General features: G+C 45.1%; 1 protein-coding gene across 1 annotated transcript; it reads left to right on the top strand.

Annotated features, from left to right (window-relative positions):
- The first annotated feature begins 13,400 nt into the window (after positions 1-13,400).
- On the top strand, positions 13,401-14,498 carry G0S2 (G0/G1 switch 2). Its single transcript, XM_029933117.1, has 2 exons — positions 13,401-13,639; positions 13,787-14,498. The coding sequence occupies exon 2, from the start codon at positions 13,805-13,807 to the stop codon at positions 14,126-14,128; it is 324 nt and encodes a 107-aa protein (XP_029788977.1). The 5' UTR covers positions 13,401-13,639; positions 13,787-13,804; the 3' UTR covers positions 14,129-14,498.
- Positions 14,499-14,712: the final 214 nt, after the last annotated feature.

Here is a 14,712-nt window from a genome sequence, read left to right as displayed (position 1 = left end):
TGTTCTGTTTGTAAATCCCTTCTAAGTCAAATTTATATATTTACAGTTACTCAACTTTTAATTATTTTGTGATGTCCCAAACCTCAATTTTAAACTCTTTGAGGACAGGAATGACCCTTGGCCATTCCTTTTATCACCTAATGAGTGTACAGCCCAGTGTTTGCACATAGTAGGTGCTCAAAAACAGATACTAATTTATTAGTATGGACCCATAGGGCAAGAGAAAACCTAAAAAAAAAGTGGTAAAAGATATGCTACCATGAATATTGCCACATAACTCCCTTCCAAGACAACATAGAGAGAAAATCATCCTGAAAAATAAATATTCTTTTCTCCTGAGTACTAGAACCTGGGAAAATTCATGATGAACTGATCTGATAATCAACAGGCTCCCAAGGTCAGGCTTCCTATTCCATCCACCCTGGCTGGTACTTGGGGAGAAAAAGGCCAGGAATCAAAATGGCAGTATTTTTGGTTTGGAGAACTGAAATACCTCTGTGGTCAGGCTATGGACCCAGGTCACTCAAGCCATATAAGACCCAGCTTTTAGAATAGTCAGAGGCAATGAAAGGAATAAATTTGGGTCCAGGGGAGAGGAAGGCACAAATGGAGAGAGGTTCTTAGGATACAAGAACTCCTCAATATGTTTTAAGGATTCTTTGTCACTTTCAGAGAATCAGGGAACACATGTAGCCTAAGGTCTATCAATTCCTGCCTGTCCTTGTGCTGCCAAAGATAATGTATCCCATTGGTTTCTGTAAGCCCATTTCAACCCTGGGCTTATGAGCACCAAGCCTAAGACACTAAGAAACCCTTTCCTACAACCCAACAAGGTCTCAGAATAGTTGTCCCTTGAAGTCCACTGACTGGGGTCCAACAGTGTCCTGTTATCCCTTCGGCTGTCTTGGGGACCTGGGCTTGGATCTGAACCCTCCCAGCAAATCAGTCTGTGTATATAACACCCCTCACCCCCAGCTTCTATCAGCTCCTCATCCTTAGAGCCTGGGCTTTTCTTCCAGTTCTCATCACACGTCAGCAGACTCTTCTGACTTTTGACCCAGAAACACAAAAACATCCAGAACCATTCATTCACAAAACAAATATTTATGGAACACCCACTGAGCCAGGCACCCAGTGACTGGCAGTTAACAAGTCAGACAGAATCACTGTCCAGAGGGAAACTACTGTCTCATGGGACACAGATGCTAAACACATAATTACCAAATAATTTATTAATTATGTAACCAAAGTGATCTCAACTTCTTTAGCCATTCAAATCACCCTTTCCTCTACTATCCCAATAACCATAATGTTGACAATTCTAGGGATAAGCTAGCAGATAATACAAGTTCATTCTGGTTGCTGTTTGTCCTCAAGTACTCCTAGGTTTCTTTAAACCAACCCTCCAACCTATTTTGACCACCAAACACAAACAAGAGTTCTTCTTCCATTCCCCAAAGTACAAAACACATGGCTGTTGAGTTTAGGAAATTACAATGAAAATTTGGAGGTGACACAGGGAAACTACAACCTAAATAGTTTTCATCGCCCTCAGAATCCACCGAACATCATGGCATGTTCTGGTTGTTCTAAGCCTTGACCAGGTTGCTGGAACCAAGGGCCTCCCTCCTTCTAACCAGTCAGGGTTCTCCCTTTTCAGAAACTCACTTCCCCCATCCCACCCCATGAAGCCAGCCTTTTACAGAGTAACAACCCAAGGTGGTCTATTTGCCGTGGTATTACTCTACTAACTGCTACTTGCCATACATCAGTGTGCATTCATTCAGTCTGTTCATATTTATTGAACACTTATTTTGTACCAGGCATTGTGCTAGATGAGGGCAAACAAGACAGAAGCAAAAAAGACAGACAAGAGGCAAACGATAATGAAACCAAAGACAATTACAAAGTTCAGCACTTTTTATGAAATATTTTTAAATGGCATGATATAATAGATGAGGATCTCAGGACATTGGGAGTGCCACTTTAGAAAGGATGGATAAGAGTAGTCTCTCCAAGGAGGCAACCTTTGGGATAAGAGTTAAGGCTAGACTCCAAAAGGGAGGCTAAATATGTATTTAAGGCACCAGCAAAGTAGAGGTACCAACATTTCCTTTGAAAATTTTTATATCTAATATTTTTTAAAGATATGGAAGTAAACACCTTGGGCAAAATTAGAAGGCTGTAAATCCCCAATATATGTTTTAAAATTTAATGTTGTTATTTTTATTTACATGGGAAGGGTGGAAAACTCAGTAATTTCAGGGCTTACGACCTCTAAAGTCTCGTTCAAGCCACAGGAAATATTAGAATCGCCTGCAGGAATTCAAGGTAGATCCACCTTGGGGAACTCCCAGGCAATGATGGATTTTAAAGGCTTCCAGGATTGGGCGCTTGAGTGGCTCAGTCAGTTGAACTTCTTACTTCAGCTTGGGTCATGATCTTGCTCATGGGTTCAAGCCCTGCTTGACAGCTGACAAGCTTAGAGCCTGAAGCCTGCTTCAGATTCTGTGTCCCTCTCTCTCTCTCTGAAAATAAATAAACATTTAAAAAATTAAAAATAAATAAATAAAACCTCCCGGGATGATTCTACAGTAGAGCCAGGGCTGAGAACCACTGACCTTGAGAAATACTGTAGATAGTGAAGAAGAATCATGGTAGGACCCTGGAATAGCTCTAGCATTAAGAGCAATAATTCACAAATTTGGCTGCATGTTGGAATCATCTTTAGAGCTTTAAACTTTTATTTGGCAAGATTTCTGATTTAATTGATCTAGCCTGGTCTTCAGAAACTTTAAGAGCTCCCCGGTGATTCTAAAGTGTGTTCAAGGTTAAGAACCACTGACTGATAGAAGATAAAGATGTAATGAAGGAAATCTGGGAAGAAGAAAGTAAGGTGGAACAATGAAGAAAAGTAGAGTGCAGTGTCCCTGAAGCAAAGAGAAAAGGCATTTCTAGAAGGAAGAAACAGTTGAAAGATAAAATCCAGTTCATTCCATAGCACGGAGCCTAACATGGGCCTGAACTCACAAACCCAAGATCGAGACCCAAGCTGAGATCAAGATTTGGACACTTAGCCAACTGAGTCACCCATGTGTGACTGAATTTTTAATTTTATTAAATCAGTCTTCCATATAATACAACATAATCATGGGAATGGTACTATCCCATCCTAGTCAAAAATGCTGGGGAGTTAATAGGGCTTATACATCAGGGGCCACCTTAAAGTTCTGCCTACTACATTAGAAATGAATCCTTTTCTGGGTTGTATGGTAGTTCCAGTTTGATCTTTTTGAGAAACCTCCATATTGTACTGTTTTCTAGAGTGTCTGTACCAGTGTGCATTCCCACCAACAGTGCAAAAGTGTTCCCTTTTCTCCGCATACTCGCCAACATCTGTTGTTTCCTGAATTATTCATTTTAGCCACACTGACAGGCCTGTCCATTCACTGATGAATGGATAAAGAAGGTGTGATACTACCAATACTACTCAGTGATGAAAAAGAAGGAAATCTTGCCATTCGCAACAATGTGGATGGAACTGGAGGGTATTATGCTGAGCAAAATAAGTCAGTCAGAGAAAAACAGATATTATGATTTCATTCATATGTGGAATTTGAGACACTCAACAGATGAAAATAGGAGAAGGGAAGGAAAAATAAGATAAAAACAATGAGGGACACAAACCATAAGAGACTCTTAAATACAGAGAATAAACTGAGGGTTGCTGGAGGGGAGCTGGGGGGGATGGGTTAAATGGGTGATGGGCATTAAGGAGGGCACTTTTTGGGATGAGACTGGGTGTCATATGTAAGAGAAGAATCACTGGGTTCTACTCCTGAAGCCAAGACTACATTGTATGTTAACTAACTTGAGTTTTAATTTAAAAAAAAAAGTAAAGAAATGAGTCATTTATTTCAAGAGGGCTCCTGGCCTAGAGTCTGGATGTGAAGGGAGAAAATCAGATTTGGTGATACATACTCTTAGAATAACTACTCCGCAAGCTGATTAGGAAATAAGACCTATTGCTCTGCTTCACCACTAGCCTCAGGCAGGCATCAATATTTCCACAGTCCCCATATTCCCATCCTTTCTCTCTTCTCTGTTCTCTCATGGGGTGATATCCCCTATTCCCAAGATCTCAGCCATCCCCAACTCACTGAAACCTCTCAAATCTTGAATTCCCAACCCGATCTCTCTCCAGAGCTCCAGATTCATGACTCATATACAACCGCTTAATGACCCTCTTAGCCTGCAGGTCTCATAAACAGCCCAAACTCAATAGAACCAAAATGGAACTCATTCTCTTCTTCCCCAAATGTGTTCTTCTTCCTTTCTTCTCCAAACCTGGGAGTCATCTGTAGCTCCTTTTCTCTTCTATAGCACCAAGTCTTCCAGTTTTATCTATAATTCATCACTCAAATCTGTCTCCCTCTATCCCCATTTCCTTTATTTCAGCCTAGTCCCTCATCAACTGAATTACTCTAAAAACATCCCACTCGCTGCCTCTCATGTTGCTCCACTCATGTATTTTTCACTTGATCTTAGCCAAAAGGCCAAGAAGCGATCCACTCATGTATTTTTCACTCTGCCAATAGTGATCTACTTAAAATGCCAACTTTATTGAACTGTTCTGCTGCCTAAAATCCATCAATGTCTCCTACTGCCTATAGGATAACCAGTTCAATATAAGATAAATTGATAGCTATGATCAAATAACTCAATGAGCTTCGCATTGTGCTAGCCCTAAGAACACTGTACTGAACAAGAAGGAGCTAGTCCCTGCCCTCACAGAGCTGACAGTCCTGCAATAGAAACAGACAACAAGGTTATGAGAGGGAAAGTGAAATGGCCCTGGAAACCGTGCAGCACAGGGAGCTTCCCTCATTTAAGCAGCAGGGAAGGCTTCTCTGAGACAGTGAGAGGACAGTGACACTTGAAGGATGAGTAAAGTTTCACAGGATCAAGGGAAATGAAGAGAATGTTCCAGGTGGAGAGAACATGAGGAAGGATCTGAAGTTATGAAAAAACAGAACAGTGGGGCTGGCACCTAGAAAGCAAGGGTTGAGGGATATACAATGAAACTGGAAAAACAGACAAAGACAAAGTCATAAGAGAACTTATACACCACGCTAAGAATCCAGGGCATTATCCAAAGGGCAAGATGGGGAGCCATTGAAGGGTTCTAAAGAGAAGAGTGATCTGATAAGGGTTTTTTTTTCTTTTAGATTACACTGGATTGGATTAGATTGGATTGGATTGGATGGATTGGATTGGATTGGATTGGATTGGATTGGATTGGATTGGATTGGATTAGACTAGATTGAATACATCAAGACCCAAGGCAGAGAGACGAGTTAGGAGACCACAGTAACAGTGCCAGTAAGATGATGAGGTTTAGACTAAAGGGTGGCAAAGGAGATGGAAAACAAATAGTCAAGAAATATTTAAGAGGCAGAATAAAAACTCTTTTTTTTTTTAGAGAGAGAAGGGGCGCAAATGAGCAAGGGACAGAGAAAGAGGAGGGGGCAAGTGAGCAAGGGGCAGAGAGGGGGATGAGAGAGAGAAAGAGAGAGAAAGAGAGAGAGAGAGAGAGAGAGAGAGAGGGAGAGAGAGAAAAGTGGGGCTCACCCAGGGCTTGGGGCTTGTGTTTTCACCCAAAGCGGGGCTAGAGCTCACCTGAAGCCAGGCTCAAGCTCACCAGAAGTGAGGCTCATGCTTACCTGAGCCAAAGTCAGATGTTTAATTACTGAGCCACCCAGGCACCCCAGAATGACAAGCCTTGATGATCGTGTATGAGAGGTGACAGAGAGAGGAGAAAAGGATGACTCCCAGGCTTAGGACCTGGGCTACCAGATAGATTGTGAAGCCTAGACCAGGAAAGATGGTGGTGCAAGTTTCAGGGGTGGAAATATTAAGTTTGACTTCAGATATGAAAAGTTTGATACCTGAAAGATATCCAAGTCAAGATGTAGACTAGGCAGAAAGATACAGAGGTCTAGGGCTCAGATGTATACGTCATCTGCACAGAGGCATAATGGAAGCCTTGCAAGTAAACTAAATCACCTAAAGAGAATGTGTAGAGTTTAAAAAGAGGTTCCAAGACTAAGTCCTGAGAAATGCAAAAGTGAGAAAAAGAACTAAGGAGTGTCCAGAATAGAATAGGAGGAAACTTAGAAGAATATGACATGAAAGCCAAGGAGAATGTGTTTCTAGAAGAGGGGAGGGGTCATTAGTTACTAGACATCACATATGTAGGTGATCATTTGCATAACTGTTCACTATGATTCCTGCCCCTCCTCATTTCCTTCCATTTCCCAAAACCCATCCTTTATGCTCAGACACCAATTTTGCTTAACTTCTCTTGGACCATGAAATGTATTTTCATGAATTCTACCCTTTCTATATATAGTCTTCTCTCATTCCAGGCTTCCCCTGACCCTGAACCCCCACTCCGAGAGTCACTGGTGAATATCATCCAGCCTTTAGTACCCTCAACTGCTCAGGCATCATCCACTCTTGGGTCTTCTTGGACCATTCCCTCCCCCACACTGAATCAATATACTTCCCATTCTACTCCATTTGTTTACCTGGTATATATTTCTATTATTGAGCTTATCCTAGGATGTTATAGTAACCTATTTAATGTCTGAATCCTCTGCTTGACTATGAGCTTCATGAGGGCAAAAGCAATGTATACTGGGGCACCTGGGTGGCTCAGTTGGTTAAAGTGTCTGACTCTTAATATCAGCTTGGGTCATGATGGTGAGATCCACACTCTTTCTCCCCTTCTATCTGCCCCTCCCCTTTGGTCTCTCTCTCTCAAATATTTTTTTTAAATAACCAATGTTGTATTTTGCTTTCTATAACTATACTTAACACAGTATCACCTGAGCCAAAGTCAGATGCTTAATTAGGCATCTGGCTTCAACAAATGTTCTTGTTTTTGTTTTTGTTTCAAAATTTATTTATTTTTGAGGAGTGGGAGGGGCAAAGAGAGGGGCGGGGGGGGGGGGGGAGACACAGAATCCAAAGCAGGCTCCAGGCTCTGAGTTGTCAGCCAGAGCCCCATGTGAGGCTCAAACTCACAAACCACAAGACCATGACCTGAGCCTAAGTTGGATGCTTAACCGACTGAGCCACCTAGGCACCACAAACCAGTCAGATGCTTAACCAAATGAGCCACCCAGGTACCCCTTCAACAAATGGTTTTGGATCTTATTGCTGCCAATATGTTACCTAGGGAATGTGAATGACCCAGGCTGGGAAAAAGGACCACAGGAATCGCTGATATGAGTAGGGGGCAAAGACAATGAAATAATGACTGAATCAATGACATGTATTGATTGCCTCATTTGTGCCAGACTGCTAAGCCTTTTCCAGTGCTCTAGCTCATTCAGTCTTCTTCACACCTAATTTCATAGGTGTTATCATCACCCCAACTTTACAGATGAGGAAATGGAGCCTAGAGAAGTTAAGTACTTGTCCAAGGCCAGACCCTGGTAAAAGGAGACAGGTCTTAAATGAACCCAAGTCCGTTTGACTCCAGAGCCCTATTCTCTTAAGTCTAGCTGGGATTTGAGCTTGAGAAAAATTCCCTGTGCTGATGCAACCTTACAAAGTAGAGCAGTGTGATTCAGACATGGTATGTGAACAGTGGAGTGCCTCCTCTGCTCCCAGCACATCCTACATGGTCCAGCAGATAGTGGCTCTGCTTGGCCACAAGCCATGAGGGACTAAAGCAAACTGTCTACCAAGGGTCTGTTCATCAGTGTTGATCTTTCCAAATGCTAGGGTCCCAGGAGCAGGCTGGGGGAGTGCCCCAGAGTAAGCCAATAACTGCAATGTCATACACTATGTTGGGAGTGGAAGTGAAAGGTGAGGAGGCCAGAGTGGAAGGAACTAAGCCAAGTTGCCAGGTCTTGGGCAATTTTATCCCCAAGGCTCTGAGCCAAGGACAAGTCACAGCACCTAAAATAACTCAAGAGAGTCTGATCATTTTGTAATCTCTGTATCAATACTGACTTTCAAGTCAATCTAACTAATACTGATTAAGCCCCTAGTATACGTTAGCACCATGAAAGGTACAAAGATCTGGCCTTCCACAGAGACAGAGCAAGCCCACAGGGAACAGTGAGAGAGCTCTATAAAACAGTACACGAAGCAGTGCACCTGCAGAATGAGCCACAAAGTCAGCTGAAATTCACAGAAAGGAGAGATCAGGGCATGCTGGTGGCTTCTTGGAGCACATGAACTAAAGGAAGGAAGACAGAAGAGAAAGAGAAGAGCATTTCAGGTAGTAAGAAGATTATGAGCAAAGGTGAAGCAGCCACAATGAGAATGGACTCGGGCTATGAGAAACCCATCTGTGGAACAAAGGGTTCTTGTTGGCAAAGAATACAATAGAAAGTTAGATGAGTAGAGAAGGGCAGATCATAGAAATCTCAGATTCCAGGAATATCGATCAAGTAAATCCAATATGCAGAATCCAGGTTCATGCAGGCAATGAGAAATGATTTGGGATTTAAACAGGCAATTAAGAATAAAAGTCTAATTTTAGGAAGATTTATTTGGTGGTAGTGCTTGAAATGGATTACAGAGGAGAAAACTAAAGAAGTCAAAACCCAAAAACAGTGAGGTGCCTAGCTGATTCACTAGGTTGTGCAACTCTTGATCTCAGGGTTGTGAGTTCAAGCCCCATGATGGGCACTGAGTCTACTTAAAAAAGAAAAGAAAAGGAAAGGAGAGGAGAGGAGAGGAGAGGAGAGGAGAGGAAAGGAAAGGAAAGGAAAGGAAAGAAAAGAAAAGAAAAGAAAAGAAAAGAAAAGAAACCTGAATGCTTCTTTGAGCATCCACTAAACATCTGACTGCATACAAACTTAATAAACATAGCCCCTTCCCTGCCAGTCCAATGGAGAAGACATTAATTAATCCCATAGTTACCTATTAAGGACCTACTTATATGTCAAGGGTCATACAAGGCTCTAGGGACACAGTGAAAGGCAAAACAAAGTCCCAGCCCTCATTGAAGCTTAGCATGGAAGACAACACAAAAGCCAACCAACAGTTACATCAGTGTAAAGTCAGGTACTAAGTGTATAAAGAAAATAAGTAGGGAATGGTGGGATAGAGCCATCAGGAAAGGCCTCTCTAAGAAAATGCCACAGGATATCAGGCCCAGAGAATTTAAATAGGTAAAATGGAGATGGTGCTGCTGGCCACAAGGATACCGAGAGGTGACTTCATTTGTAAGATTACAGAGAATATCAGGAGTCTTGTTCTCAAAGTGTGGTAAAAGCAGGAGATCCACACAGAAAGGACTACCCTCTAGAACTCTAATCTACAAAACCAGAAGAAGATAAAGGTTAGAGTGTAGATTTAAAAATCATCCTTTAAGAGGTTCCTGGGTGGCTCCATTGGTTAAGTGTCTGACTTCAACTCAGGTCATGATCTCAAGATTTGTGAGTTCAAGCCCTGCTTGGGCCAGTGCAGAGCCTGCTTGGGATTGTCTCTCTCTCTCCCTCTCTCATTCTACCCCTCCCCCACTTACTCTCCCTCAAAATAAATAAATAAACTTTTAAAAATAAATAAAATAAAATACATAAATTCTAAAGTCATAAAAAATAAAAATAAGATAAAATAATAAAATAAATAAAATAAAATCAAAATCATCCATTGATATTTGAGAGATGAGACACCTCTCCGAAACTCACATACCTGAGATGAAAGTAATTCTAAGGACTGAGTGTAAGATCTACAAAGCATCTTATCCTGTCTTCTATGATGGATGATTCTCTCCCTCCTGCCTCCTGGAATACCAGGCATGGGCAGTGACTTCAGCAGACAGCAAGGAGCTGGTAACAAAATAATACTACTAATCATTGAGGCTCCCATACAACCAATCATGCAAAAGGCCTCCGTCTACTGTTCCTTCAATCTCCAAGGCACAGTTGTTGGGACAGCTCTATCCCTCTTCCACACTTATCCCTGGGACTGCCTGTTGTCCCTTTGTGATTATTACCTCTGCAGATGGCTCAGGATGTTTTAATGTTTGGGAGACTAGGATTTGGAAAGCAAAATAAACAAAAAAATTTTTTTAACTTTTTTAAATGTTTATTTATTTTTGAGAGAGATGGAATGCAAGAGGGGGAGGGACAGAGAAGAGGGAGAGACACAGAATTGAAAGCAGGCTCAGGCTCTGAGCTATCAGCACAGAGCCCGACTCGGGGCTTGAACCCATGAACCATGAGATCATGACCTGAGCTGAAGTTGGATGCTTAATCGACTGAGACACCCAGGCACCCCTGTAAACCAAAATGTTTTTAAGTTTATTTATTTTGAGAGATAGAGAGAGAGATAATGAGTGGGGAGGGGCAGAGAGAAGGAGACAGAATCCCAAGCACGCTCCAGGCCATCAGCACAGAGCGCTACATGGGGCTCAAACTCACAAACAATGAGACCATGACTAGAGCTGAGATCAGGAGTTCGACGCTTAATTGACTGAGCCTCCCAGGCACCGCCAAAATCAACACGTTTTAAACTAGCTTTTCCTACCTTCCTAGAAATGGCAGAATTAAATGTTAGGAGAGCCTCAAGGGTAGGGTGACCAACTATCCCAGTTTACCCAGAGTTGTCCCACTTTCAGCCCTCTTAAGTCCTGCACTCAGGGAAAGCCTTCAGCCCTAGGTACATGGAAATGGTTGATCACCCTATGGCTGGTCTGGCCTCAGAGCTATAACCTGTGTCTGACCTGCATGATGCAACACAAGACTTTACATCCCTAAAGTGACATCAGCACAGTTAAAACACATGCTTAGTTTCCCAAGCCCTACCCAACCTGCTACACTAGAAGTTGGGTTCTCTTGCCCCACTAGACCAAGAAGCTGTCAGAAATTCCTAAACCTGAGGTGGCCGTGGATTCCTCAGCCTTCAGTTCCCACCGTCTCCTACTCAGGCCCACCTACCACCTAAACCAGAAGCACCAAATGCACTGGCAACCCCAATTCATACCACCTGCTGCTGTGTCTGTCCCCCACCTGGCCAACAAGCTGGTGCGGTCTGGGGGTCAAAGTCAGATTATCAAACAGGGGAAGAGAGGAACTCATCTGAGATGGTGATGTGGTCTACCAAGCAAATCACAAGAAAGGGGAACTCTAGGTAAATTATAGTCTGCTGACCTTGGAAGACATGCGGTTTTCATCTTTGAGTTATGGAAATACCGGAACTGCTTACCATTGAGTCAATTTCAGAGTTTTGGGTCCAAAGCTGGGCTGATTCACCTTCAGAGAAGAAACCAGGCGAAAGCCCTGATATTAAGGTACACATCATACACTCTTCCAGAGGTCACAATGTTTGGAATGCTCACAAATCTTGAGAAATCTCATGTATCATTTCTGCCAGGTTATTAGAGACTTCTCCAAAATTATAAGGAAGATTCACGGAAAATGCCACGATTGATAATAATCTCAAATTGGTCCCTTGTTGAAGAAATGTCCTGACTGACACCATTACAAGAACAATAAGCCCAGGACACCACCCTCTAGGAATAACCCCTATTCGGCCCCACATCACCTTGACTGCCTGTGTGCAGACTGAAATGTAGAATTTTACAAAAGCCACTTAAGTAACCTTGCCCAATCTGCATGCATACACATAGCTTATTACCTGAAATACTAATAGCCAAGCCAAAGGGTAGTTATTGTTGCCTTTTTTAAAACCAAACTGGAAAATTGCCTCAGCTCTTCCCTCTCAGAAAAAACTACTGTTAAAATTTACAAGAACTCGGGGCACCTGGGTGGCTCAGTCAGTTAAGAGTCTGGCTTCAGCTCAGGACATAATCTCATGTTTTGTGGGTTCGAGCCCTGCATCGGACTCTAGCTGTGCTGTCTGTGCTGACAGCTAGCTCAGAGCCTGGAGCTTGCTTCAGATTCTGTATCTCCCTATCTCTCTCTAACCCTCCCCTGCTCACACTGTCTCTCTGTCTCTCGAAAATAAATTAAAAAAACATGGGAAAAATTTTTTTTTAATTTGCAAGAACTCAAACATTTGATCTCTGAAGCCGCCCTTTACCCAGTCCCTCCTCACAGGGCGCAGCCTATGACAGGCTGTTGCAAGATTGCGTCACTGACCTTTACAGTTTTCTGGCCAGTCTGATTTCCCCCTCCTCCTCCTGACCTCTCCTTTCACTGCTTGCAGCCCTTTGGCCCACTTGCCTCTGCTTTTCCCCTCTTGCTAGTTAACTCTGGTAAATGGATAACCAAAGCTTTAACCCTACACCCTACACCCCAAGGTGATGACGTTTTCACCCCAGCCAAAATGTATCTTAACTCTCCTCACGCTTGCTTCCAAGAGTGCTCTCTCTCTCTCTCTTTTTAAGTCTGACTTAGGTCATCTCTACTCCTAAAAATCATACTCAAACTCAAGACCCTGAGATCAAGAGTCGCTGACTTTTCTGTCAGCCAGGCGCCCTTCCCCCAAGAACTCTCTTTAGCTCTTGCCCAAACCCTCTATTCTCACCCTTCTGCCCGTCTCCGTAAGCTGAACTGGCGCAGTGGTATTGCACCCCCAGGCCCAGGGAAGAGGCAAATAATTATTGAGAGCATAAACTATCTGCATTCCAGACCAGCAGAGGAAGTGTACCAATAACCACGTTCCACCTTCGCGTCCCCTCGGCCCCCAAACTCCACTTCTCAAGTAGGAGTGCAGATCACTGGATTTCACAGCAGTTCCCTGACACAGAAGTGCAAACACAAACAGGGGCAAGCACAGACTATCACACATAACCTGCAATAAAAGGACCCCCTCGATAAATAGTTATCTATCAAGTGGCCCTAGTAATGCAAGATTCTGTGAAAAGAACCAGTCAGGCCTGAAAGAAAGACAAGCACACACAGAACTTGGAGACCAGTTCTGTTCCTTACCAGGATCCCTCCCCTTGCCTTCTCCCCTCCGATCCCCACACCAGTGGGAAGACAAAACCCTTAGGAATAAAAACTAAAGATTTTCCGGTTAGGTAGAAACCCTCACCCCAGCTCAACCCTCGTCCTCATAGGGGTACCGCTCGGGCCGCCCCTGACATGGGAAGCTGTGCACCCACCCACTACTTAAGGAAGAGTCATGTCGGAAATGTACACTACCCAGGGCTCCGGCTCCTCACCCTTGTGCGTACCCGGAGTGAGACCTTCTGCCTCCAGGCAGCCCCCCACCCCTCACTCCTACCCCGCACCCCCACCGCGGTCTCCCCTGCCTACGACTAGCAAGCAGCTCACGCCGCCCAGGCGTGCACAGCTCGCCACCGCCTCCCCGGCCCCTCCCCTCCCCTCCCCCTGCCCCTCCCAGCCCCTTCCCCTTCCCCTTCCCCTTCCTCCCCCCGCCCCCGTCCTTCCTCTGGCCAGAGCTGCGCTGGCCCGGGGCCCGCGGGAGCGCGAGAGGCGGGTCTCAGAGGAAAGATATAAGCGGCCCCGGGACGCTGCCAAGGTGCCAGCTGCGGAGTCTTCACCTGGAAGAGCCGCGGCTGCCGAGGAGGAGGAGAACGCAGAGGCCGGCCGGACCTCGGACGCGCTGACCGCCGCCGCGCCGCCGCCCCCCGCTCGCGCTGCCTCCTGCTCGCGCCGCCTCCTGCTCGTGCCGCGCCTGCCAGGTGAGCCCCGCGGGGCAGAGCGCGGTTGGGCTGGGTCCCGGGCGGGTTCCCCTTGCTGCGGGACACCCGAGCGAGGGGTGCTCGGGAAGGCTGGAGCCATCCTTCCGTAGCTGAACGGCCCCCTTTCCCGCGCCGCTCCTCCCGCAGGTCACCCCCGCCCCCGAGATGGAAACGGTGCAGGAGCTGATCCCGCTGGCCAGGGAGATGATGAGCCAGAAGCCCAGTCGGAAGCTGGTGAAGCTGTACGTGCTGGGCAGCGTGCTGGCCTTCTTCGGCGTGGTGATCGGCCTGGTGGAGACAGTGTGCAGCCCCTTTACGGCCGCCAGCCGCCTGCGGGACGAGGAGGCAGCGGTGGCCGAGCTGCAGGCCGTGCGGGAGCGAGAGCGGGAGCGGAAGGTCCTGGAGACTCCGGCCTTGCTAAAGAAAGGCAAGCAGCAGGAGGCCGTCCTCTGCAGCCGGGCACTCTCAAACCGGCTGCACGCCTCCTAGGACCCCCGGGAGCTGGCAGAGGGAGGAGACAGATAACCTGAGCGTGAGAAGAGAGCGTGCATAGGGTCAGGCCCAAGTGGGAGAGAGCAAGAGTCCTTTGCTGTTTGGACTTTTGGACTTAACATCGGAGAAGCCACTGACTTCTAGAACTGAATCACCGCACGGATCCACCAAAAGGAGTCTGGGATTGAGTTTTGCTGCTGTGCAGCGTTGCAGGAGGACATGTCCAAAACTATGTATCTTTGAGCTTAGTGCACCTACCATTTTGCACTAGGGTGGAAGGAGGGGAAATGCTTTTTATATATTATTATTATTATTATTGTTATTATTACTACAGTGGCCACCGTTTTGCATTTTGAAATAAAAATCTTTTTATACTATATCTCAGTATCTGATTCCTTGAGCATGTTTCCCTGGGGAGGACAGACAGCAAGGAGGGTGAGCATGCTGGTGGGGCATGCTCACTGTGGGGACAGCAGCACCCTGAAGGTGAGGCAGCGTTTCCTTCAGTGTTAGGGTAAGGACACTGATATTCATATTACATGCTTATAAGTATGCTGGGGATTTGTTTTAGCTTCACGTTA

Source organism: Suricata suricatta, chromosome 3 (genome assembly GCF_006229205.1).
Source record: "Suricata suricatta isolate VVHF042 chromosome 3, meerkat_22Aug2017_6uvM2_HiC, whole genome shotgun sequence".
Lineage (NCBI taxonomy): Eukaryota > Metazoa > Chordata > Mammalia > Carnivora > Herpestidae > Suricata > Suricata suricatta.
Note: the sequence above shows the minus strand (reverse complement) of the source record. Positions and strands in the feature narration are given on the sequence as shown.

Excerpts from the sequence above, each read along its gene's own strand:
- G0S2 (XM_029933117.1), top strand. The coding sequence starts at position 13,805 with ATGGAAACGGTGCAGGAGCTGATCCCGCTGGCCAGGGAGATGATGAGC.